Source organism: Salvia splendens, chromosome 12, assembly GCF_004379255.2.
Source record: "Salvia splendens isolate huo1 chromosome 12, SspV2, whole genome shotgun sequence".
In the NCBI taxonomy this organism is placed as follows: Eukaryota; Viridiplantae; Streptophyta; class Magnoliopsida; order Lamiales; family Lamiaceae; genus Salvia; species Salvia splendens.
In genome coordinates this window covers 451,862-476,672 of record NC_056043.1, presented here as the reverse complement: position 1 = coordinate 476,672, position 24,811 = coordinate 451,862, and the positions used below count along the sequence as shown (strand labels likewise).

Genomic DNA, 24,811 nt, shown 5'->3' with positions numbered 1-24,811 from the left:
GCAGCCCCGCGCCGAAATCCGGGGCCGGAGGAAGTGGACGGACGCGGAGAACGTTGCGGTTGCCAAGGCGTGGGTGAGTGTTTGCGACGATCCTCTCGTTTCAAACAACCAGAGGATCGTCAACTTGTGGGCGAAGATAGCTGCAGCCTACAGGGCATTTTGCCCTGAAGGGAGACCGTGCACCGGGGAGGAGGTCCGGAAGTGCTGGGACCGAATCAGGGCTGGCGTCTCTCGATTTTCGGGTTTGTACGCCAACGCCCTCCGCATGCAGACCAGTGGCCAAACAGAGGAAGACTGCAGGAGGATTGCGGAAAGAGCCTACCCCGATCCGGATAAGAAGTACTATGAGTTCACCTACTGGAACTGCTACGTTGTGCTCAACGAGTCGGAGAAATTCCGGGCAGGCGTCGACGCTGGCTGGCCGAAGAGGCAGAGACTGAACTATACCGGAGATTATAGCGGCAGCAGCGGTGGTTCGTCAGACCTCCCCGAGACGGCCCAGGAGGTCCCGACTCCTCGGTCGTTCGGTCGCCGACCTCGCCCGGTTGGGCAAAGGCGGGCGCAGCAGGTTGCGAGGGGGGGCACACCGAGTTCCCAGGATGTCCATTCGGCATCCCCCCTCGGCAGGTCTACCGAGGAGCTCAAATTCTTCGCGCGCCAACAAACGCGCGCTCAAATGGTGAAGACCTTAGCCGACTTCCAAGCGGCGGTGGACCCCGAGGTGAAGGATTTTCTTCGCGTATTGCTCCAGAGCCAGCGTGAAGAACTGGAGGCGATGAGGAGGGACACCGGCGGGAATAGCCGCGGCGTAGGTGGCGACGGAGGCGGCGGCGACGGCAGTGAAGAAGCGTTGGGCGACGACGGAGACGAGGACGGCGGCGATGAGTGATTTTGTTTTACTTTTTTAAATTAATGTACTTTTTACTTTTTGTAATTTTTTTAAATTGTTGTACTTTTTTTTAAAAGTAATGTACTTTTTAAATTTTAATATTATTATTCGAATTTTCCGTATTTGTCTCGTAAATTAAATTATGTATGTTGATACAATTGTAAATTAAATTATATAATTGTTATTAGTGATGTGGATAGGTAGTGTGAAGGCTATTTGATGGCTATTTGATGTCCAGTTGATGTGGCAAGCTGATGTGGCAGGAGAATTGTAGTGCTGATGATGTGGCAGTGTGAAGGCTATTTGACGGCTATTTGACGTCCGCCAGCATTGGAGATGCTCTTATGTTGACATGTAAATATTAATGTCGAAACGAAGACATTTAAATGTAGTTAACATATGTATATCTTCTGTTGACATTTAAATATTGATGTCAACAGAAGACCTATGTATGTCAACTCCATTTATTTGAATTACAAATGTCTTCGTGTTGACATCTATAATGTAGTATATTGTTGACATAGTTGTCAGGTTTTAATTTAAGAAAGTTATCAACCTAACAGAATCCTCGGTGACAAATTCTTATAGATAACTAAGAATCTCCACATTAGAGCATCTGCAGCGGTGCTCGTTGGGACGGAAGGCGTCCGTGCCGCTGGTGCGGCTCATCGCTGCTCGCCGCTGGCAACGGCGCTGCTCGATGCATCGAATTCATCCGTGCCGCTGAGCAAGCGACGTGGCGCGTTTCTATTCGCCAACGAATTTTCCGTTTAAATTTTTTTTAAATCGAAAATAATACCAAAAATTAAAAATATATATATTTTTTCAGATTTCCAAAAATATAGCCATTTTTTTACCATTTTTTGGAATTTTTTTGATTTTTTATAATTTTTAAAACCCCAAAATCATCTATAAATACACACATTCATCATCTATTTTTCACATCAAATTTATCTCTCATTCATCCTTTTTCATACAACTCATCTACATCTTCCTCTCTCACTCAAACTCTCTCTAAAAATGGATTTCACCGATATCATGGCTGAAGCGGAGCGAGAAGAACAAGAATACTATGAACAATATCGTGCCGCCTATGAAGCCTATGTCGCCGCCACCACCCCCGCCCCTCCTCCTCGACCAACTAGATCAATTTGCAGCTACATACCTCGTGACCGGGAGGGAGCCAATAAAAGGCTCGTTGCCGACTATTTTTCCAACCAGCCGCGGTTTCCGGAAGAGTACTTCCGGCGCCGTTTTTGCATGTCAAAACGGTTGTTTATGCGTATTGTCAACACATTGTCCTCCCGTGTTGAATACTTTCTATCAAGTAGAGACGCAACCGGTCGGCAAAGTCTCTCGGCGTTGCAGAAGTGTACTTGTGCCATCCGACAACTTGCTACTGGGCAAACGGCTGACCTCTTCGATGAGTATTTACATGTGGGTGAGTCAACTGGAATCTTATGGCTCAAAAATTTATGCGACGGAATTCATTCTGCTTTCGGTGACGAATTCCTTCGGGCATCCACCACTGAAGATTGTCAACGACTGCTTCATCTTGACGAAACAGTCCACGGTTTTCCCGGTATGCTTGGCAGCATTGACTGCATGCATTGGAAGTGGAAGAATTGTCCGACTGCTTGGAGGGGGCAATACTTAAGCGGCCACAAAGGCGGAGGTCCAACGCTTATCCTTGAAGCGGTCGCTGACTACCGCCTATGGATTTGGCATGCATATTTCGGTGTTTCCGGTGCCAACAACGACTTGAACGTGCTCTATTCTTCACCACTTTTCAATGATGTTTTGAATGGTGTAGTATCGGCGATTGACTCCACCGTCAACGAAAATGCATACCACATGGGTTACTATCTCGCCGATGGTATCTACCCAAGGTGGTCTACTTTCATGAAGACGTTCAGCAATCCGCAAGACCCGAGACGGATTCTTTTTGCGCAACGTCAAGAGTCTGCTCGGAAAGACGTCGAAAGAGCTTTTGGGGTCCTTCAAGCCCGATTCAACATTGTGAAGGCCCCGTCTCGGCTGTGGTACGTTAAGAATATCACCGACATCATGTACACGTGTATTATCTTGCACAACATGATTATAGCTGACGAAGGACCGAGGGCGGCTAACTTTTACGAGGAAGATGAAGCCGGAAGCTCAACCACGAGATATCCCCCACGCCGAGGTGTGCATACGACGGTGGGCGAGAGGATCGAAACAAGACACACAATGCGCAATACCAGAACCCACACTGAGCTACAAGAAGACCTAATCAAACACATTTGGGTGAAATTCGGCCACGAGTAGTGTGTTTTTTTAATATTATGAATTTAATTATGTAATTTTTTATTTTTAGGATTTTAATTATGTAATTTTTAATTTTTAGGATTTTAATTATCTAATTTTTAATTTTTTAGTAATTTGTAATGGTATTGGATATTTTTAATGCATTTTAATATTGTGAAAATGTTTTTAGTAATTGAAGTATTTAAATTAAATAATGGAATGGTGGAACCCTTGAGCATGTCTTTACGGAAGAGCATGAATGTGGGTGTTGTGCTATTGTGGAAGAGTATGGAGTAAAAAACTAATACAAGTGGGTCTGAGCCCACATCCGTGCTTTTGTCAAAGAGTACGGATGTGGATGCTTTTAGTGACGCCATTTAAAATTAGTTAGGCCCAAAAATATACTTTTACAAATTAGTTAGGCCCAAAAATATACTTTTACAATTAAATATACATGTTATCAATATAATGAAGTAGATTTTTCTTTTTTAGTAAATTACTTATGTACTACTACTTACTACTAAAGTGAAAAGGTTGTCAATATATATTTATGTTCAAATCAAATTCCATTTAACCGTTGGTGAATTTAGATTAAGTATGTGTTGTTACAAAATATAATAATCTCAAAATTCATCCATATTAGTATCTTCTAATTTTGGTGAATCTAGGTTAAGTATGTTTTGTCACAAATTATAATATTCTCACTTTTCAAACTTCATCCATACTATAGTATCTTCTAATTACCCACCCATCATTAAGATGTGAATAAAAGTGGCATCCAATTAGAATAGGAAAAGCATGAATGGAATAAATAAATTGGTTTCCCTTTTTTCAGACATACTATATGATTTTATTTACCTAATAAAAAGCAAATAGAGTTTATTCTATAATAAGAAATCAAATACACAACGCAGCTTCAACACTCTATAAATAATCCATCAGATCTTCGCTGTTCTCTCTAGATACACAAAACCCACTTCAATTCGATCCCAATTTCGGATTTTTAAGCAACATTTCCTCTTTTTCTGCAAAATATCGACGAATTTATCGCGGATCGGCGCAGTGATTGTGGAAGCTGCATAGCTGCAGATATTGAATCTCGATAGCCATTCGTTTCTGGTTAACTCTTTTTCATTTTTCTCCGATTTTTGGGGGTTTGATCGTTCGCTAGATTTGGGAAGACGCATGAGAAGGTTGGTCAAGCTGGGTATTTCGTCGAATTCCAACCATTTTATCACCTCAATTCACCTTTTCTCAAAAAACATTTTTTTACTGTTCCTCCTATTGTTAAGATTACCCAAGCTTCTATCGAGGTTGAAATCGATCGATTTCTCGAGTAATTTTAGTAGCAGTAGTAGCATTTGTTCCCTTTGTAGCGATCGCGGCCTCCATTCTTTGTTGAATTATGGATTCAAGCAACAGCAAGTTTAATCGCCAATTGCGATCCAGTAAGTGTGTTGTTTGCTTTTATAGTTATCGCTTATGCTTTAGTGGATTATTTTAATTGTACTAATGGATTGGTTTTTAGCTTGTTTTTGGAGTATTTTAGTGTTGTTTTAGCTGGATTTATGCAGGACTAGTACGATTTTTTAATTCATAAGTCGTCAGATTTGAGTAATTTTATCTAATTTCAATGGTTTGGGAGGAATCTAATTTCAATACTTCATAGGAGTATATAAATTGTGTGGAAGAAAATTAGAAAACACGTGATTAGTGATTAGTTTGTAATTCAATGCAATTTGTTAATGCAGTCTTATATGAAATCTATTTAGAAGTTGTGTACTTTTTCAAAAGTTCTTACTTGAGTAAATTTTCACTGTGTAGATCCTTGCGATTCAAGCTTGGAGAGGAAATCGACAGCCTCTCCATCAGTTATCGTCATAGGTGCTGGTTTTGCCGGCATTACAGCTGCACGGACTCTTCATGATGCCTCGTTTCAGGTATATATACTTAAATGCAGACCTTTGATTACTGTTTTCGTGACTGTGGATACGCATGCTGAAAAAAGTGATTTTGCAGGTTACCTTGTTGGAGTCACGGAATAGAATTGGTGGCCGTGTTCATACAAATTATTCGTTTGGTTTCCCTATCGACTTGGGTGCCTCATGGTAATTGATATTTTCTCGTACATATTTTCATGTTCGGTTATTTTATGCTACTTTCACTAACTGCTGTATACATTCTGTTCAGGTTACATGGTGTTGGCAATGAGAACCCATTGGCTTCGCTCATTGGGAGATTGGGACTACCACTTTACCGGACCAGTGGAGATAACTCAGTTTTGTACGACCATGATTTAGAAAGGTTCGCTTTTTTTTCCATTGCAACTTCATTGTGCTCATTTAAGAATGTATTTGTTCATATGTATATGCGACCTGTGTTATTTGAACTTGCGAAAGCATTTGACTTCAACTACTTTTTGCCTTTTAGACCAATTGAACACCTTTTTATATTATCTACATTCATGATTCGATTGGTGTTTGTTTGTTTTTTCAGCTATGCCCTTTATGACACGGATGGTAATCAAGTTCCGCAAGATTTAGTCGCAAAGGTTGGCGAAACATTTGAGGCTATCTTGAAAGAGGCACGTAACGTCCATCTTCTCTCTGACCCCTTCCATTCGATAGCATAAATTGATTCGATGATATTTTATGGATGTTTTTTTAAACATTCCTACTCCAAAGTGCCTTTTCAAGATGTTGATTGTTCTGATTTCTGATTTGGTTTGAATTTTTCTTTTTCAGACTGATGTTGTTAGACAGGAGTTCATAGAGGACATGTCTATTCAACGTGCAATCTCAATTGTTTTCGAGAGGCGGCCAGACTTGAGGTTCTACATGCACCAAATTTAGCAACTTTAATCTTATTCAGATCTTGTGACATTTGTTAAGAGGTTGAGGGCATTTGTAGGTTGGAAGGTCTGGATCATAAGGTGTTACAGTGGTACCTCTGCCGAATGGAAGGCTGGTTTGCTGCCGATGCCGATACTATTTCACTTAGAGGCTGGGATCAGGTTACTCACTCGCTCATACTTAAAATTTTGTTCTTTTATAATAATCTTGAGGATCTTATTACCGTACGTGTTAATAAGTTCAATTAGTGATGAAATGAGTTCCTTAACAATTTATCAGCAAAATAAACATCTTTTTCTTTCAAATATATAAGAGGTGGAAAAAACAATAAAGAACTTGCAATTAGCAACTAGACTTTAGCTCGTTTGATCATCAGGTATCAGAGTTTTTGTTAACAAATTTTGTATTTGCTTTATAGGAAGAGTTGCTCCCTGGTGGGCATGGGCTCATGGTCCGGGGTTATCTTCCTGTTTTAAATACTCTTGCAAAAGGTCTTGACATCCGCTTGGGTCACAGGTAACAGACAATCCACATAGCTTCAATAATTAATCCTCTCTGATTTTCTGTCTGAATCTAAAATTGGGTTCATTTTTTCTGGTTCGACTTTTAGTGTGACAAAAATCGTCAGAGGTCATAGTGGAGTAAAAATCACAGTAGACGATGGAAGAGTGCTCGTGGCAGATGCTGCCGTCATTGCTGTTCCTCTTGGTGTTCTGAAATCTAACAGCATCCAGTTTGAGCCGAAATTACCTGAATGGAAAGAAGAAGCAATTAGGGATATTGGAGTCGGGATTGAGAACAAGATAGTTTTGCACTTCGACAAGGTCTTTTGGCCAAACGTGGAGTTCTTGGGGATTGTTGCTGAAACTTCTTACGTATGCAGCTACTTTCTCAATCTACACAAGGCCACAGGGCATCGGGTCCTCGTCTACATGCCTTCTGGACAACTCGCCCGTGACATTGAGAAAATGCCTGACGAGGCAGCTGCTAAGTTTGCTTTTACACAACTTCTACGGATGTTTCCAAATGCTTCTGAACCGGTATATTTTGTCTCTATCTATTTCTGCATTGATGCTATTCTTGAATACTTTTTGGATGTTTCCAAATGCTTCTGAACCGGTATATTTTGGCTCTATCTATATTTCTGCATTGATGCTATTCTTGAATGCTTTTTTTGTTCGGAAATATGCAATTCATTGAATTCTCACCGCTTCATTGCATTATACGAGTTTTTACTCCCCTCCCGATTACTTGATCATCTCACATGTAACACTAAAAATTCTACTATTTCTTGAGATCCTGACAAACTCTTGTTCATATATAAACATGCAGATCGAGTACCTCGTTTCCCATTGGGGCACGGATGCAAATTCATTAGGCTCCTATAGCTATGATACAGTAGGAAAATCCCATGATCTGTATGAGAGGCTGCGGGTCCCTGTCGACAACCTGTTCTTTGCTGGTGAAGCGACAAGTATAGATTTTCCGGGATCCGTCCATGGTGCATACTCGACTGGTTTGATGGCTGCTGAGGACTGCAGGATGCGCGTCTTGGAGCGCCACGGAGAGTTGGATCTCTTCCAGTCTGTAATGGGCGAGGACATTCCAGTTTCGGTCCCACTGTTGATCTCGCGTTTATAAGCTCTGCCCATCTGCTTCTGTGGAACTCCCCTGTCGATGTTTGCTGGGACGAGGTACTGATTGCTATGTGAGAAACTGTGGTAGCCGGGAGGTCGCCTCGTTCGAATGATCAAAGTATCAGTTGATGAACTCTTCTAGAAATATGGATTCTTGATTAAGCTGAGTTCCTATATATGATTGTTTATGTATCAAACTTGATATGATATATTGTACTACAATATTGTGAAACACTGTTTATGATTACAGTATTTGCTAATTGATAGGTGTGGATTTCTTGGAGATGTGTGTTTTAATTAAGAATGACAATTTTCGACACAATACGAAAACACGACAGGAACACATGATCTGCACAAATGATCATCGTATCCGATCCCAGAGTTCTTCGATAAGTTGTACGTGTAGATTTCTTTGACACACCCATCTTGACCGCGTAGGTATCGATAAAACATCTCTCTCATTCTGGACTGGACGATTTCATGTCGACTATATGCCTCATCCAACGGAAGTGTTCCCGTTGCCCTGATTCTGCTGAGCCGAATGGAACCCGAAGTTGAAAAGGTCCGTCGGCTGCAAAAATTACAAATATGCCACTGGATATGAGGTTGAAGCCGCGAGATGATCTAACATGAGTTTTTGTGGTGCAAGAATTCTTGAAATCTTTGCATTGTCATATAATGGTTCCAGCACTGCAAGTGTGAGAAACACACCTGAGGTGAAGCACTTTGCATCGAGTGGAAGTTCATGTAGTTAGCATACTGCTCTTGAAAACTCAAGCTCGGCATTTGGTTCGGATAATTAACCGGGTTCTGCATCGGGTTATGAGGGCCGACTGGAGCTTGGCTCTGTCCGTTCGTAGCTTGATCAACGAGGGGCAACCGCATTAGGTTTTGGATCCCCGGCAGCATGGTTGGCCCGATTCCCATCCCTACACGCGACATGTAGTGCTGCATGCCCGGAAGCATCATCGGCGCCATCCCCCTCCCCATCCACATCAACTACAACAACAACAACACACATAGATTGAAACCAAAAACTCATCATAATTTCTTGCGAAAATGACCTAAATCCACACCACATCAGTTAGCTACCTGAATCTGCAGCTGCAAGGCCTTCATATACTCAATCGCCTCGTCTAACATGGACGCCTTGTCCGACTGCACGAGAGAAAAGGGCTCATACATCGAAACAACCAAATACGCACATTCCATTTCAAGAATCTTGAATTCTTGTTGTACCTTGTTGGCGTGAGGGATGAGCTCTTGCAACGCCTTCATCTTCTCGTTGATCCGGTCCCTTCGCTTCTGCAAGGAAACAAACACGAAGAATGACCATCATCACCAAGAAAACTATGTTTTGTCTAAATTATGATCAAATGCTTACTCTCTCAGACATGTTATGCACTTCAGCCACGCGGCTCCTACGAGCAGCCCCGTTCTTCTCCTTGTTCCCTGCAGCCGACTCCGACTCAGTCGCCTACACAACCACATTTCAACCTCAATCCTAAGATTAATCAGCTAAAAACTAAGCAAAAATTGAAAAAAAAAATTACGGTTGTTTGTTACACACATCGCTCGGGCATTCAGACTCTTCCATGTCACGGCTCTTCCTCTTGTGCCTGCTCGTCTCATTGCTCGTTTTCCACAGACTACTACTACCAGATCCACCAGAGGCAGACGTCCTAGCCTGCCCGGGCACCTCCCTCTCCACGCCCTCGTTTAATGCCCTCCCAACCCCAGAGCTAGAAGCCCAACTCATGTCGACTTCATTCACAACTTGGTTGCTCGCACAATGGCTCGACCCGACAGTCATTCCAGAGCACTCCAGGCTTTTCCCGGGCACCTCAGCGGCCTCAAACCTTGGAGGTGGAGGCGGAGGCGGAGGCGGAGCAAAACCTTGTGATGGAGGGATCTCAGACAAGAAATTAGCACAGAATTCCCTCTCAAAAGATTCATCAATAGGGCAATCAATCCATGAAACTGTCCCATCACCATGTGATTGCTTTGACTGTTTCCTATTGGTTTGACTATGCAACACAATCTCCCCATTTTGCCACAACAGCTCAACCAACTCATTCTCTAATCTACAAACACAAGCAAAAGATGAATTCGAGCCACGGATCACGTGAAAAGAGCGAGGTCTAGTGTTCGGAGACGAACAAAGAAGCTTACCCAAGAGGTTTTCTTTGAAGAGGGACAGGGAATTCACCTCCAACATCAGTGTTCCAATCAGGAAGACAAGAATCCATACCTTAAAAATTCTGCCTGAAATGGAATGAATAATATCAATTGTTTATGTAGTTATTACCAACATCAATAATAGTAGTAGTAAAAAAGTCTGATCATCAATAATGGAGTAGTAGTTTATTCTGTTTTACTTAAAAAGGAAACAGCTATGATTGCCAACACCCACACTTTTAACTCAATCAATCACCTATTTCTTACAAGATCAGATGTTTTTTCACCCTCACTCACCTATTTCTTACAAGATCAAGATGTTTATCACCCATCCTCTCTCAATATTTCCCTCAAATAGATCAATATGTTTCTTACAAGAACCAAGAAGCTATGGAAATCTGAGCTCAAGAGGCAAACAGAGAGAGAGAGAGAGAGATTACCTTGGTAAGATATCAAGACCAATAAAAATAGAATCTTGATAACCTCTGGCAACTCCAGCAAGAACACTTTCAGTTCAAGAATCAGAAAAACAATCCACCATAAAAAAAATCCCTCATTTAAAAGAGAGAAAACATTTGCTAAAAAAAACAAAACACATTCAACCATCACTATAAACAAGAAAAAAGAACATTTTTTTCTCGAAAAAAATCGAATCTTGATAATTAGCCACACAAAACCAAGAATCACACCAACCTTTCACACGCACAAACACACACACACACAGTATAGGTGTTGAGGTGACACTCACTTCTGAAAGAGAAATAGCAGCAGCAGCTGGGAAGAAGAGTCATTGATGTCAGCATCAGCCCCTGTCCCACGTGCCAAGTTTTGATTGGTGAGGCTGGATCGCGTGGGCCCGGTTGCGAGAATGAACAGCTGTGCGTGAGAGAGATCTACAGCTTCGATCTCGATAGAGGTGTGATCAACAAACGAGCGCCCAACTCGCCACGTGGAGTTGTCCGATCTTTGGCTGCGGATAGATTCGGTTTAAATATTCTTTCTTTAATAATTATTGTTAAGTGAGTATTACTATATCAAGAATTTTGTGTAGAATTTTGCGAAAGTAGATAGAGATTGGATTAGATTCGTTGTCCCCATTTTTTTGGGGCGAATAAAAAATGAAAAAAATATATTCCTAATGCGAAAAAATAACTATATAGATATTTCATAGTGGAGTATTACATTTTTCAAACAATTTCAAATGTCCTGATTTAGCTGAACCTATAAAGTATTCTTGAAATGAGATTGTGAGAACACAACGTATAAAGTGAAAATTAATTGTAATGAAAAAAAACTTTAATTTTCCAGACGATCTAAACTCAATAAAGATCTATCTATCATACATATTAGCAATTGAACGAGTGGATATGGTCTTCACGTCACCAGAGATGCTCGTCAAGCCAAATATCGTTGCGCTCAAGATTAGTATCAACACGAGTCCTACATTTTATTTATCGAAAAGTTCAAATACTACTGAAGTTGCTTCTTTCATTTAGTATACATTTTTTTTCCTCTGCTCCTTGAATCTTTAGATATTTTCTTATTTTATTTTATTCCTCTTTTTGATTGGCCAAATTCCCTTCCTCTGCCTTTTTTTTAATATTAATTTTATTTGATTTTCTAAATGTCATCTGAGACAAGTTTTTATCCAAATATCAACATAGTCCTATCCTAGTCATAGTCCAAGCATTAGGCAAATCAACATCCCTATATTCAACTAAACACAACTAAACAACTACAACCATTCAAATAAAAGTACATTTGTTCAACATACCATTGCTTCCACAAAATATATGGGCAAGTCAGAGAGAAAATTCAAATTTAGGAGAGAGGGAGAGAAACATAAAGAGATCTACAGAGCCTGTAAAAAAGGGCTAGTAGAACCCCAGAAAATTCAACATACAAAGTTTTTTTATTACAAGCTTCCTCTGAAACAACCATCTCCCAACCTGCATTACTACCCCTATCCTATCGGTTGACGACGCCACCGACTTTCCTAATTTCTACAGTCATTAGGAGGAAGTCAAACTGACAGAGATAAAACGAACACCACCATCGGCGATGCCTTACCTTAGCTGTACATTTCACCCTTAAGTTTCAATCCAGAGTTACAGAAAAGAAAGCTCTTTAGATTTAAAAGCATACAAGAGCTTCCGACATGAACTCACAGTCATGTAAGAAAGTATGACAATAAAAACGAAGCAGAAAACAAATGCTTTCACAGACCTAAAAGAGAGGAGGAGACACCGCCAGGGTGGAGCGTCTGGTAGGAGGAGATCTTTGGCGTTGGAAGAGACTAAAACATAGAATCTTGAGGCGTTAAAATCTGCCCCACGTATACACATACTCTGTCTCAATCTCTGTCACAAAAAGACTTGGAACAGAGCTCGAATGAAGAACCAGCCAATAGAATGGCTTCCAGATATTTTCCGTTTCAGCCTCTGACAGACTCAGGGTTTATCTGACCGCTGTTTCCACCATGAGCATTAAATCCAGTAACAGGCATGGACCTCTGGGCGAAATTCAGTAGCAATTTCTTCTGACTCTCATCAGTATGAGGCAGACTAGCACGAAGAAGTTCCACGGGCATCTCTCTACTTACAGCCTTTGCAGCCTCTGGACCAATTGCCTCTGTGTTTGGTGCATTCTGAACAACTAACGACTGCACAATACTGTCATACTTGCTCACACAGTATTTTGTCAGGAGACCGAAGAAGGCATCGAAAGAAGCCTGCCAAAGTGCAGGATTAGGGATGCTGTAGTTTCCGCCAAACTGAGGATCTCTTAACAGGGTTGTAGCTCTTTCTAAAACAGACTTCAAAATGACTGATGCACCATCTCCAGCAGGACTGCCTACCGGACGAAGTGGCGGCTGTTCGGAGGAACAAACAACAGCAGCAAGACAAGCACTGAGTGAATTAAGATCCATTCCACTAACACATAGAGAGACTCTTTTGGCAAGATCGTTGATGGTAATAGTTGCTTCCGCATCAGATGGCAAGCCACCAAACAAAAATCTTAGATGGCGGAAGATGGCCATGCAAACTATTCGAGCCAGCTCACTACCAGGAATGAGTAGCTGAAGAAACTTTGAAATAAGTTTTCGGCCTTTGGACAGGGAAACTATTCGTAGAAACACTATATCATCCTTGGGGGAGAGACCCACAGCATTTCCACTTTTTCCCAAGGGATCAACTAGCTGAAGAGATGCAGCTAATCCTTCTAATAGAACATGACGTTTCCGCTTGAGCTGGCTCCCACCATCTTGAGGTTGAGTGAACTGTAACAGCCGATCAATGTCATCGACCTCAAGAAGAAGACTTAACCCATCTTCAGTAGTTATCCTAGCAGCAAGCATTGGCTCCTCTTCCAAAGGCTTCTCAGATAATTTCTGTTCAGCATTACCATCCCCACAGGCAGAGGGAGGAGGGTCAACTTCAAGAAGAGGACGAGGCCTACGAATTGAAGAGAAACAAACCCTTCCAAGAGCATCAACATGGAGATGTGGCTGTAGTTCAGAATTGTTACGGGAACGAGAAGATTGTTCTTTCTGGTGAGATGGGCAAAAACGAAACCTTGACCTTGTTTCAGCAGATTTCTTAGCAAGACTTGCTTGATGGTAATAATCGTCCACATAAGGATCACTCCCATGGGTAGCAGCAAGCTGCATCTTAAGAATGCTCTCAATATCTTCAGCAGTCATGTACTTAGATCTAATTTGTGGCAAATTAATCTCACTTTTATGGCTGCTGCTAGCATCAGACCCTTGATGGGAAAATCTGACAGAGTGTCTGCTCTTTCCAGATTTAGGTTTTGCTTCTTTCTTGTCTGCTAATCCGTACTTGTTTAACTGTGCAGGGGAGGGGTAGGTATTATATATTTGTGACTGTAATGCTGAAAAATGGGCTAATGATGGTTGAAATGAAAGTTGTCCTCTCTGCTGCTGTGGGGATAGCAGATGTGATGGTAATAACCCATTTTGAAACTGATGCTGCATAATATTGTTTAAGAGAATAGACTGATCCCCATGAAGAACACCAGCGTGACTACTCCATTGATTTTGATGTTGATTGTGACGTGAGATATTGGGCAAGGATAAACGTGACATGTGTGGGTTATAATGGTATCCATGTAGCAGGCCAGACATATGGAGAGCAGAATTAGCTAATGAAGAGTTGCTCGAAGAAGAGAAAGGCAACTGAGGTCCACCAGAAAGAGATGACAAACTAATATGATGAGCACTATTTGGTGAAGCTTGTTGTGATCCTGGTGGAGGGAAAGAAGTGAATACTGATTTTGGGACTAAAATAGGCTCACTAGAACAGTGCTGAAGCATTTGCTGCTGCTCAGGGTATGATGACGTTCTATATAATGGTGAAGACTCTTGGCGGTACAATGAAGAACGATGTGGCTGTGATGACCATCTCTTGTTTTCCTCATAGCATTCTGAGTCTGACATGTGATGGTCAACCCAATCGGGAAAATCTGCTTCTCGTGCCCATTCAGTAGCTGATGAACCTGAAATGACAAAATATTAATCACAAAATCATCTGATAAATTATAATTCATGAAACAGAAGGGCGAAAGAGATTACAAAGCAATATTATCTGGAAACGGAAGTACATATTTGCAAGTCAATTATAGAATTTCAACTTATTCTAGCCATCCTATGAACAAAAGTTACAAAACTAATAGTATCATCCAGAGACACCTAAATAGCAGAGAGAGGTAAGGAATGAGAACATTTATGGCTCTAAACTCCCAACAAAAGGAGAACAATATGGGCACACGGAAAATTAACCCAATGATCTGTCTATGGAGAAAATGGCACTTGTTATTGCTAAATATACTTCAACATGAACATGCTGCAACAGTAGCAGCAGTGCCCTAGAATCTGATTTCTCATAATAATATGGGTAACATTAACAATGAAGTCCTAAAGATTCTTCCTTCGCAAAGCAGTATCGTTCACAAAGTCCGTAATAAACCATACCTAATGAAGGACAACAGGAATTTGGTGAATAGAGTGTGGGCGGGTAGGGTGAAGAAATCAAGAAACACACGTAATTAAAAATGTATGATTCGAAATTAGCTAGGTCATAAGTACATACTTTCCCTTGAGAAAGATCCAGATCCTCGATCACCAATAACACCAGGATGCCTAGGTCCAGAAACAACTTTGTTTAACTGCAAAAGAATATAACAAAATAAATAAATACTACTCCATAAAGCAATACATGAACAAGCATCTGAAGAACCAGAATATGACTATATACAAGATCCAAAGGCCAAGTCAAGTGCAACTTACCTTGGCAAATGTAGTAGCCAGATCATCAATTTCAGATAATGGTCCTAATCCTGATCCCTGTAAAAAAGAACAAAAGAATGCAATTAGCATCAAAGCACTCATTGCTCAAAGTCAAACAAAGAATTTGGCCAACAAACAACTTAAAATCTGCATATGACTAATAAATTACCAGCAGAAAGGTACAATCTACAATCATAAAAATAGTTCCACAATGAAAACAAACCAATAACTTGATGGTCATAGAATTATTTTTTTACATTTCATTGAGTAAGAAGAAGTATCATTTTTACAGTTCACCTCATCTTTGTCAAACAAATGATACTCATTGAGATCATCTTCCCCACCAATTCTGCCTTCAACTCCAGAAGCAAACCCATCTTCATCTTCAAATCCCCCCAATTCCACTTCATCCACCGCACCTTTCCCAAAAAAAGTATACTGCGACGCATCAAACCGCGCCGAATCTGCATCAAACAATACACAAACAACAAAATCAATCCACAACGCACAATACCAAGCTCGGCACCCAAATTTCCACAACAAAATCAAATTTCCATAAAATGAAAAAACAAAATCGGTAAAAAAAAAGTAGGGAAACGGAGGCGCGAACCAGAAAATGAGCTGCTGGATTGGTCGGTGAAGTCGTTGAGATCCTTCCATCCAGATCTCTCCATAATTACGAAATTGACAGCCGCGGGATGAAAACCCTAGCTGCAATCGCATGAACGGTGAGGTGAAATTGTGAATACAACCACCACCGCCGATAATTAGGGTTTTGAGGCCGACGACGAAATCAGTCACTGTTGCGCAAACAGTAAGCTGTTACCCGTGCCCATATTTATGTAACAGAGAGAGAGAAGAAAGAGAGATGGTGGAGCGTAGTGTATATATAAAAATTGTATGTATATTCGCTTCTGCCAGAGAAGATAAAGAAGAGAGAGTGATTATTATCTAATCTTTAATTAATTAAAAATTTTGATTGTATTAATTGCGCAGACGTAGTAAGTAAGAATTTAACATTGACTTTTCTGATCCACGTTGATAATAATATTACGCTATACGTGGCTTTATAATTTTTAAATATTTTTTAATTAATGGAGTACAATAATTTAATAAAATAATTATGAGCACAATAAATTAAATAATTATTTGATGGGGTTACACATTTTATTTTCGATTAGACATTTTTTATAGTTCATGCAGATTTTGGGTGATCAAATGTTAAAATTTTTAAGTAGTGATATTTTGATACTCTAAAATAAAGTTGGATTAAAAAGTCTTTTAAATCGATTGACGATTATTACTTTTTTCTTTACTATTATCCCAAAAATTGTTAAAGAAAACTGAATATGTATTGGTCGAATATATTTAAGCCTCCATACTGTTTGTTATTTTTTGTAGTATTTGGATATTGGGGGGAATATTGATTTATATTCGAAGAGATTTAGTTATTTCTGGTTTTTATGATTGCGATTTGTGTTGTTATTTATTAATATTGTCAAAATCCATTCGACATGTAACACTACCGACCATTTATATCATAATACATTAATACTGAGTTGTCGCTTGATCTAGGGTCCATTATTTTATTGTGATTTTTTGGGGATATGAAAATTATTTATTTTCGAATTATCAAAATATTTTTTTCCATGTACGTCGACATCCCATGATTTTATTTAATTGAATTGTTGTGATATTTTCTATTGACTAGAGATGTAGAGTGTTTTAGTATATATACAACTACGATACTTTACCTTAAATCAAAGTTGATAACTGTGTTTTGATAAGTTAGTAATACCAAGATAAAGAATTATATACGAACATTTTCAATTGTTTGATATTATACTTCAATATTCATTAATACACAGCATGTTTACATCAATTAGCAATAAAAATGACAATTATCCATAAGTGACCTATCAACTGGGGTATCATATTATATGAAATGAAATATGATAATGAATAGAAAAAAATTATATAGAAAAACAAATAAAATCAAAGACATTATCATAATCAATGATAGCATGTAATAAAGATAAACTCTTTTGGCAAAATATCTCAATTATTGCATTTCATCGACTCGTTAACACCATGACATGTAACACGTGCTAAAAATCACAAATATAAATTCAAAGAATCGAGATGTCACACAACACCTAATTATTAACGATTAGTAACATCGTATTTTCAAACTGCATCAAAATCAATACCTAATTGATCGATTTTATTTGAGTCAAACTTGATTTTTAATTAATTTATAAATCTTGATTATCCTTTACAAAATACAAGAATATAACAAATGCTAATATAATAGCCGATCATATACGAAACAAAAATAATATGAAAACGAAATTGCCGACTAATAAATCCCAAACTTATTTGGTCCACATATAAAAAAAGTTGTTACTAACATTTTATTTTTGTATGAATATTGGACCACTTAATTTGTTCTTGCACGATTAATGGGCTCTACACTTTGTTGATATGGACATATTAGTGATGCCACATGACATGTTTTTCCACAATATTTATAAAGAACCCATCATTTCAATTTTTTTCTCTCTAATCATAAGAATTAGGTCTACAAGTACAATAAAATTAAAGCTACTTTAAAATGCATAAGCTTTTTTTAAATAAAATAACAACAATAATTATCACAATTTGCAATTGCAACCAACCTCTATTGCTTAAAAAGCAATCCAATTTAGTAATATTCAACATTGTTCCAATCAATGAAGACAAATGTTAAGACAAAGACAACCAATTTACAAGTTGATAATAATTTTCATTTCCTTTTTAGGGCAATTGGGCTATGCAATCAAAGACCCATGAAAATTCGGGCTGGAACGGCCCGAACTGACCACTTTCGACTGCTCTGTAACACTTACGCAACAAGGGTCAAGGGCCCAAGTTGCAATCCAATAACACATTTTTGTTCCAAGTATAAATATAACTAATCATAAGTCATGGGAAAATTTGAGTGACAATAAGAGATACTTAGAATTCAAAATAAGAAGTAAATTGGTTTGACATCTAGAGTTACACAAGGTATATGGGTATGTATAAATGTGTTGTGAAATAATTCTATTTACGAGTCGACCAACTTTAGAAGAGCCAATGCTTTTTCCTCCTTGTTCGTAGGAACCTCTGTCGAAATTCGGGTAACTCGTGTTAGATACTAGGTCACTAGTTCGATCTCACCAATGCATCCTAGGTTTAGGACTAACTAGAGCTAGAAAGAACCATATACTACTGCTTATAGTAGATGAAGATTGTTACCTCCAGCTTGATACAACGAATTATAGTGAACTTCGCTCCAAAAGCTTAGCCACTACTCTATAGAAAACAACGAGCACGAATAAGCGATTCAAATCTAATATTTGTCTAAATTTGCATCTTCTGAACTAAACAAGAACTTGACAAGATGAAAGGTTTGGAAATTTTAACGAAGAATAAAACATAACGTGATAACGAGGAAGAGCAAAACTAGGCTGAAACGTACCTGCTTGATAACCTGCTTTCTCACGAACTTGTGGTAGTCTGGATTCTGAAACAGCTGATCAGCGAGGGCTCGAAACTGAAAAACAGCAACTAATTACAGATATGACCAGAGAAACTATATACATATCTAGACTCAGAAATTAAGAAAAATGTAAGTAACTCAAACATGTACACTGAAAATTAGTAACCAACCTGACAATTCCCGTCTCCCTCGATTTGCATTTCAGCTAAGCTATATGTCGCCGGCCTGATGATAACGATAAAAAGGATAAAGGTAACTAACAACGTAAAGATACTGAGGAAGTCCAAGTAGTTACATCATAGTATTTTCTTTGTCAAAGCATTTCCTCGGGTTCAAGTTCTCAGTTATGATTATTTCATTATCGAGACATTCATATACGCTAGTATCTAGAAAATGACAGATATAGATACCATATTTTTTTGTTATGCTAACTACTAGTACTTCACATGGTAGTCGTTAATGAAATGTGATCATCGTCTTAAAGTGTGATATCCTACATTTGGTATGAATCGAGCATAAATGGTGCAGAAGCGAAGAAGATTATGAATTTTACTCTTTTGGTTCCTTCAGTTGGAAAGTCGAAGAAATTCAAGAAAGTAGAAGATTGGGGTACTTAACTTTCAAGGCTCCTATCACTAAAAATATATAAGTGTTGAGGTGAAGTAAAACCTTTGAGCTAGCCTCTCATGGTCTAAGGTTGCATCATTTGGATCGGGTATATCACCAATTACCCGAGGAGTGTGCTGCCTATACTACAATCAAAGTAAGCGGACTCATGGTTATCCCAATGACTTATTCTCAACTTAACCATTTAGGTACACAAACGCATAATACAGAGCAACGATTTCAAGAATCCTAGTTTAACAATGCCGGGGGCACCACTATCATCTTCACGAAAACCAGACATGTCATTGCAATCAAATTATAGTTAGCCACAAAGAAACAATGCAAACACCACTCCTACAGTCCTACTGCACTTCCCACACTAACATAGTAATACTTACCTATCAGTACTCGTTGCAACGACAATTAGCCAAAATGCAGATCCACACAAGCTATAAAAACACTAGGTTCGAATCCAAGAACTTAAGCCACTCCCGATGACTAATTCTCAACTCAAGAATTTAGCTACACAAATGCATAATACAGAGCAACGATTTCTAGAATCCCAGTTTAACAATGTTGAGACACCACCAACCTTTTCACAAAAAGTAGACATATCATTGCGAGCAAATCATAGTTAGCCACGAGAAACAATTGCACACACCACTCCTACTCCACTTTCCGCACAAACATACTTACCTATCAGCACACGTTGCAACGAAAACTAGCCAAAATCCAGATCTACACAAGCTAAACAAACACTAGGTTCGAGTCCAAGAATTTAAGCCACTCCCAAATCACCATAAACCACCAAATCAAGAATGCATATTTCAATCACAACAGAAATGAGACATACACAGAAACAAGATTCAAGAAACGCACAAAAACTCGAAACCAACAACCAAACCAGTGATCATAGACACCGGAATCGAGTCCAAATGAGAGAACCTTTTGCCAAGCTTGTGATTATCATAGCTTAATTTCTCCTCCTCAGTCAATATCTCAGCAATGGTGTGATCATCCTCTGTATCATGTGAGCTACTATTCAAACTCGAGCTCGAGCTCGCACTTGCATTTGCATTTCTATAGACATCACCCATATTACTATTCCAAATTCAGCACAGCAACCAACTACAACATCAACAAACGCCAAAACAGCCATTCAAATAGAGCCAACAAACCAAATCAAATTCACAAACTCAGCCCCTAAATCACCAATTCACCAGAGTAGCAAAATCGAAAACCCACATAAAATCTTGATGTAAGATTCAACAATAAGCATAACCAGAAGCTCCCATAAACATGAATTTGATAAAATTGAGCTAGAAAGCAAGAAAGAAGTGAACTTTGATTCCAAGAAAAGGCACAAAAACATAAATTCAAGGAAGAGTCTTTACCCAAAGAAAACACTCTTCAGTTTCCTTTCTTTTCTTTCTTTTCCTTTCGATTATTTTAATAAAGCGTGTCTTCTTCAAGTTAATGTTCTTGACTTGTGTGATTCAACAAAGTCTCACTGCTCACACCTAAATTTCAGTGTTATTTATGATTCTGTGCATCCATCTTTGAGTGACGTAAATTTCGTCATTTATTCTTATCCACTTGCCAAATTTTCGATCAAGTAGATTTAATTGTCACATTAAAATGGAATTTATTTATTCGAAAAATTTATTCTTTAATTTCCAATAGAAGTGTTAAAAATGTAAACTTTCTTATAAAGCAAATGGTAGAGGAGGATTTATCTTATTAGTTATCAACAGGGAAAGTTATATTATGTCTGATATACATTTATGATTTTATATTCAAATTTTAGTTTAAAATAATTCAGTTATTTAGTATTAATTCAGAAGCACTGAATAAATAACCTATCAAAAAAATATATTTCCAGTAGTCTAAATCTCCAAGAAAGGCTATTTTTTCTCAAAACAAACGGATCCTAAAGGTAATTGCATTGAGTTTTAACCACTTACATTGGAGAAAAATTAGCCTCCAATTTTGAACTTTTGGGGTTTGACAAAATGAGTAATATGTTATGAATGACTGTAATCTATTTTATGAAGAAAAATTATAATACATCCTTTAACTTGTACATTAAATCGAAGAACATCGACATAAAATTACAAAATGGGTCAAAAATCAAAACACATTAGTACAAGTGTACAACTAGACCCTTTAAATATACATTTATTATATAATTACAATAGATACTTAACTTATGTATTGAGATCTTTAATGAATGTAGATAAATTTGCCATTGCTTTGGAGCTCCCTTCCTTTCCAAATAATTTGTCATTTAGCTTCTCAATTCTCTCCCTAAATTTCTCATCTTTCACTTTTCTATTCCCATTCTCGACCTCTTCAATTCCAAATCTTTCAATCTTCACACCAATTTTCCACTTGTTCGTGATATAAACACAATTCAAAAGTTGATCACCCGCGATAGGATAGCACAAGAGAGGCTTCTTGCACTGTATGGCTTCCATAGTCGAGTTCCATCCACAATGTGTCAAATAACAACCGACAGCCGGATGTCGCAACACCTCAACCTGTGGGGCCCACTCGACGATCCTCCCATAGGAAACCACTCTCTCGGTATACCCTTGGGGCAACCCCCGACGCCACGTGGGCCCCAGTACCCAAATGAATGGCCTCCTCAACGCCTCGAGCGTCGATGCTAGAGATTTTACCTTAGTTTCACCAATTGGGCTCACCCAGCTCCCGAAAGAAATGTACATGACCGAACCCACATGTTGCTCGTCTAGCCAGTCCAAGCAACTAGCGTCCTCTTCCCAGAAAGTGGTGGCATGAGTTGTCGCAACTTGCATGATCAAAGGCCCAATTTCGAGAATTTGGGGCACATCTTGAATGTTGAATTTAATCGATTGTTGTGTTGCGGGTTCAGATTCATCTGAAAATGTGTTAATTAGTAGGAATTGGAGAGTTTTAGACCGTTCAATAGTTCGAGTCCAAAACTTGAATCTTGAAATCCGAGCCTTTGAAGAACCAATAAGCCATGGTAGGTCACTTGTAGTCAATGTAGGTTCATGGGAAGACAAAGAAATGGGATCACTTGGATTTCTTGGACAACCTGCAACATTATAATCATAATCATCATCATCATCATAATCTATGCAATTATATATACATAGCTAGTACAATAAAATTATAATTGACTAAAAATGAATAATTTCGAACATATGCATATATTGATTAAATTTATTGTTAGTCTCAAAGAAATCGATTGCAAAACGCATATTTCGCCTAGAATTTTGCTGGTCAGAATCTAGCGAGATCTTTTTGCTTCAATTCTTTTGAATATAATAATTAAAGTAAATGAGTTGTGCAGAGTACTTCACCCAATAATATATTGGTTAATTGAATTGCATTTGCATAGGTATATTCATATTTCATACACATGATTGTGTGGGTCAACGTGTACATAGAATCATAATGATCCAAAAATAACAGAACATAGAATAAGAGAAATTATTACAATCGATGGATCGGTAAGATTAAATCAACTGTTCAGATAATACACTTTTTATTATATGACTTTCAAGTTTAGAAGATGGTAATGCCAATTATGTTTCTTAGTTGAGCAATCCAAACATTTATGATTAATTTTTTATTTTTTTTTAAAACATGATTGATCACGTGATGCATCTAGCACATGTTATATGATCATTTCGTAATGAGATTTGGTATAAACACTGTGCTTTTTTAATATTTGTTAATAGTGTTGAAGAAATACAAGGCGATTCAAGTTTCAACCTATTATTTAGAAATTAGAAAGATAAGCTTTTTTAATATTTGTTAATAGTGTTGAAGAAATACAAGGCGATTCAAGTTTCAACCTATTATTTAGAAATTAGAAAGATAAGCATTTTACAATTAAGCTGTACTATTTATCATACGAATACAGAACTTTGCATGTTTATTCACATGACTAATTATAATATGTAGTAATATACTTTTGGAAGTTATAAAACTCACAATTATACTTAAATACAAAAGAAAACTCTCAATTTCTAATTTTCCATTCATAAAATTTATCACAAGTGTTGTTTCGAATTTTTTATAAACATGAACCTCTACTCCTCTAGTTATTTCATTCATTCAATATTTAGAAAAAATGAAAAAAATGATCAATTGCTAACTTTTACTTTATATATGGGTCAAAAAAATTCATAACCAATACTTATCCAACACTAATACTCCTCGTATCACTTATCTTTTCTAGAATGAATCTTCAAAAAATATCATCAACTTATTTTGTACTACTAATTGTTGTAATTGTAAAAAATATAACCGACCAAGTGATATTATTTCACTCGAAAAATAAGGTTTGGATGTAGTAGCATTTATTTTTTCCTCATACATCTATTTCGCACACATGTTATACATGCAATAAATATCACAGCCACATAAATTCATCATCATAAAATTCCAACAAAATACTTTTTTCAAAATTAATTCTAATAAAACGTACCATTTTCCGATATAACCCCCGTCCGGACCAAGTCCGGAATGGCGGAGACGAGGCGGTAAGTGGCGTGCATGGCCGGCCAGAAGCCGGCCGCCTGCACGCCGCACTGCCTCGCCACCTCCACAGCCCACGAGGCCAGCAGGTCGGCCACGACGCAGGCGACGGCGCCGCCCATCTCGTGGAGCAGCCGGTCGAGCGCCGGCGGCATGGTCTCCTCCATCGCCCTCTCGACGGCGAAGAAATCGGGCAGCGCGGCGTCGCCCAGGCCGTCGGGGAGAGGCAGGCAGAGCACGCCGTCTCCGGGGCGGATCTGCGGGGAGATGCGGCGGTGGATGAACTCCGGCGTGAGGAGCACCGGGCGAAGGCGGCCGAGGCCGGCGATGACGGCGGCGAGTTTGAGCATGGGAGTGACGTGGCCCTGGGCTGGATATGGAATCAGAATTATATTCTTCTTCTCTATCATCTTTTTTTTTTCTGTTTGGATTTCAGAGAGTTTTCACTCTTGCCCAAAATTACCAAATTGGCCTTGGGTGGGGGGTTGAGGAGTTAATATTAATTGAGTTCTTGCATATGAAGAATCATAGAATCATACATATATATATAGATGATCACACACATGCATGTGGCAGTGTTACTGTAGTGGAATTCTTTTATTTGCAATTTCTATTTATTTATTTATTTATGTATGTGTTCAATAATTTGTGGATGAAGCAAATTCTTCATTTCATTGTGTCGAATGGAAGAAACTTATCCATTCTTCCTCCGTTCCATAAAAATATAGACAATTAAAATAGCACATGAATTAATATATAATTGGTAAGTAAGAGAAAAGGGAGAAAAATGACGAGATCCACATTATTATTAGTATTTAATGAACCTTCGAATTATAGATTAGAAGGGAAATATCTTATAAATTAAAATATGCTTCTTTGCAGTACATGGTGTAAGTTCATTCAATAGGCCCCATTGATAAAGTGTTTGGTATCATCCCACACTTTTGATGAAATGTTCGAACGATTAGGTTTACTATTTTCTAGTCATTTTCTTCAATT

The 24,811-nt window shown here is 38.5% G+C and overlaps 5 protein-coding genes across 11 annotated transcripts; 1 reads left to right on the top strand and 4 right to left on the bottom strand.

Moving 5' to 3' along the window:
* Positions 1 to 4,064: 4,064 nt before the first annotated feature.
* Positions 4,065 to 7,947, top strand: LOC121758703 (polyamine oxidase 2-like). The gene is made up of 11 exons (XM_042154093.1): positions 4,065 to 4,368; positions 4,468 to 4,623; positions 5,000 to 5,115; positions 5,195 to 5,283; positions 5,366 to 5,479; positions 5,672 to 5,759; positions 5,920 to 6,005; positions 6,086 to 6,188; positions 6,446 to 6,543; positions 6,638 to 7,067; positions 7,360 to 7,947. The coding sequence occupies exons 2-11, from the start codon at positions 4,581 to 4,583 to the stop codon at positions 7,666 to 7,668; spliced, it is 1,476 nt and encodes a 491-aa protein (XP_042010027.1). The 5' UTR covers positions 4,065 to 4,368; positions 4,468 to 4,580; the 3' UTR covers positions 7,669 to 7,947.
* LOC121758705 (transcription factor PHYTOCHROME INTERACTING FACTOR-LIKE 13-like) lies at positions 7,849 to 11,258 on the bottom strand. 4 transcript variants are annotated; one of them, XM_042154095.1, is made up of 9 exons: positions 11,186 to 11,258; positions 10,283 to 10,812; positions 9,837 to 9,929; positions 9,235 to 9,748; positions 9,049 to 9,141; positions 8,904 to 8,969; positions 8,757 to 8,822; positions 8,376 to 8,663; positions 7,849 to 8,235 (listed from the first exon to the last, which is right to left on the bottom strand). In XM_042154095.1, exons 3-9 carry the CDS (start codon positions 9,911 to 9,913, stop codon positions 8,161 to 8,163), a joined length of 1,179 nt encoding a protein of 392 aa, XP_042010029.1. In that variant the 5' UTR covers positions 9,914 to 9,929; positions 10,283 to 10,812; positions 11,186 to 11,258; the 3' UTR covers positions 7,849 to 8,160. The 4 variants fall into 4 exon arrangements, with proteins under 4 accessions (XP_042010029.1, XP_042010031.1, XP_042010028.1 ...); XM_042154097.1 differs by lacking the exon at positions 11,186 to 11,258 and having other exon boundaries at positions 10,591 to 10,955; XM_042154094.1 differs by lacking the exon at positions 11,186 to 11,258 and having other exon boundaries at positions 10,283 to 10,954.
* Positions 11,259 to 11,679: 421 nt separating this feature from the next.
* On the bottom strand, positions 11,680 to 16,074 carry LOC121758865 (protein PAT1 homolog 1-like). Its single transcript, XM_042154279.1, has 5 exons — positions 15,761 to 16,074; positions 15,448 to 15,614; positions 15,151 to 15,207; positions 14,954 to 15,029; positions 11,680 to 14,360 (listed from the first exon to the last, which is right to left on the bottom strand). Exons 1-5 carry the CDS (start codon positions 15,822 to 15,824, stop codon positions 12,277 to 12,279), a joined length of 2,448 nt encoding a protein of 815 aa, XP_042010213.1. The 5' UTR covers positions 15,825 to 16,074; the 3' UTR covers positions 11,680 to 12,276.
* A 2,005-nt stretch (positions 16,075 to 18,079) lies between these two features.
* On the bottom strand, positions 18,080 to 20,851 carry LOC121759431 (OVARIAN TUMOR DOMAIN-containing deubiquitinating enzyme 11-like). Of its 4 annotated transcripts, XM_042155006.1 has the most exons (7): positions 20,674 to 20,851; positions 20,200 to 20,407; positions 19,343 to 19,425; positions 18,844 to 18,898; positions 18,653 to 18,727; positions 18,430 to 18,486; positions 18,080 to 18,297 (listed from the first exon to the last, which is right to left on the bottom strand). In XM_042155006.1, exons 2-6 carry the CDS (start codon positions 20,374 to 20,376, stop codon positions 18,475 to 18,477), a joined length of 402 nt encoding a protein of 133 aa, XP_042010940.1. In that variant the 5' UTR covers positions 20,377 to 20,407; positions 20,674 to 20,851; the 3' UTR covers positions 18,080 to 18,297; positions 18,430 to 18,474. The 4 variants fall into 4 exon arrangements, 3 of the variants coding, with proteins under 3 accessions (XP_042010940.1, XP_042010941.1, XP_042010942.1); XR_006041657.1 differs by lacking the exon at positions 19,343 to 19,425 and having other exon boundaries at positions 20,674 to 20,850; XM_042155007.1 differs by lacking the exon at positions 19,343 to 19,425 and having other exon boundaries at positions 20,225 to 20,407; positions 20,674 to 20,843.
* Positions 20,852 to 21,338: 487 nt separating this feature from the next.
* LOC121756966 (UDP-glycosyltransferase 82A1-like) lies at positions 21,339 to 24,342 on the bottom strand. Its single transcript, XM_042152408.1, has 2 exons — positions 23,763 to 24,342; positions 21,339 to 22,361 (listed from the first exon to the last, which is right to left on the bottom strand). The coding sequence occupies exons 1-2, from the start codon at positions 24,220 to 24,222 to the stop codon at positions 21,487 to 21,489; spliced, it is 1,335 nt and encodes a 444-aa protein (XP_042008342.1). The 5' UTR covers positions 24,223 to 24,342; the 3' UTR covers positions 21,339 to 21,486.
* Positions 24,343 to 24,811: the final 469 nt, after the last annotated feature.

Excerpts from the sequence above, each read along its gene's own strand:
- LOC121758703 (XM_042154093.1), top strand. The coding sequence starts at position 4,581 with ATGGATTCAAGCAACAGCAAGTTTAATCGCCAATTGCGATCCA. Across the intron at positions 5,116-5,194 it reads TTCATGATGCCTCGTTTCAG|GTTACCTTGTTGGAGTCACG; the intron begins GTATATATACTT and ends GTGATTTTGCAG. Across the intron at positions 5,480-5,671 it reads TACGACCATGATTTAGAAAG|CTATGCCCTTTATGACACGG; the intron begins GTTCGCTTTTTT and ends TTGTTTTTTCAG.
- LOC121758705 (XM_042154095.1), bottom strand. The coding sequence starts at position 9,913 with ATGGATTCTTGTCTTCCTGATTGGAACACTGATGTTGGAGGTGAATTC. Across the intron at positions 8,664-8,756 it reads CCTTGCAGCTGCAGATTCAG|TTGATGTGGATGGGGAGGGG; the intron begins GTAGCTAACTGA and ends TTGTTGTTGTAG. Across the intron at positions 8,236-8,375 it reads TGCAAAGTGCTTCACCTCAG|CCGACGGACCTTTTCAACTT; the intron begins GTGTGTTTCTCA and ends TAATTTTTGCAG.
- LOC121758865 (XM_042154279.1), bottom strand. The coding sequence starts at position 15,824 with ATGGAGAGATCTGGATGGAAGGATCTCAACGACTTCACCGACCAATCC. Across the intron at positions 15,208-15,447 it reads ATTTGTTTGACAAAGATGAG|GGATCAGGATTAGGACCATT; the intron begins GTGAACTGTAAA and ends TCTTTTTTACAG. Across the intron at positions 14,361-14,953 it reads TGGATCTTTCTCAAGGGAAA|GTTCATCAGCTACTGAATGG; the intron begins GTATGTACTTAT and ends TTGTCATTTCAG.
- LOC121759431 (XM_042155006.1), bottom strand. The coding sequence starts at position 20,376 with ATGGGTGATGTCTATAGAAATGCAAATGCAAGTGCGAGCTCGAGCTCG. Across the intron at positions 18,899-19,342 it reads CATGAGAGGCTAGCTCAAAG|GCCGGCGACATATAGCTTAG; the intron begins GTTTTACTTCAC and ends CGTTATCATCAG. Across the intron at positions 18,728-18,843 it reads AGGGAGACGGGAATTGTCAG|TTTCGAGCCCTCGCTGATCA; the intron begins GTTGGTTACTAA and ends GCTGTTTTTCAG.
- LOC121756966 (XM_042152408.1), bottom strand. The coding sequence starts at position 24,222 with ATGATAGAGAAGAAGAATATAATTCTGATTCCATATCCAGCCCAGGGC. Across the intron at positions 22,362-23,762 it reads GGGGGTTATATCGGAAAATG|GTTGTCCAAGAAATCCAAGT; the intron begins GTACGTTTTATT and ends ATAATGTTGCAG.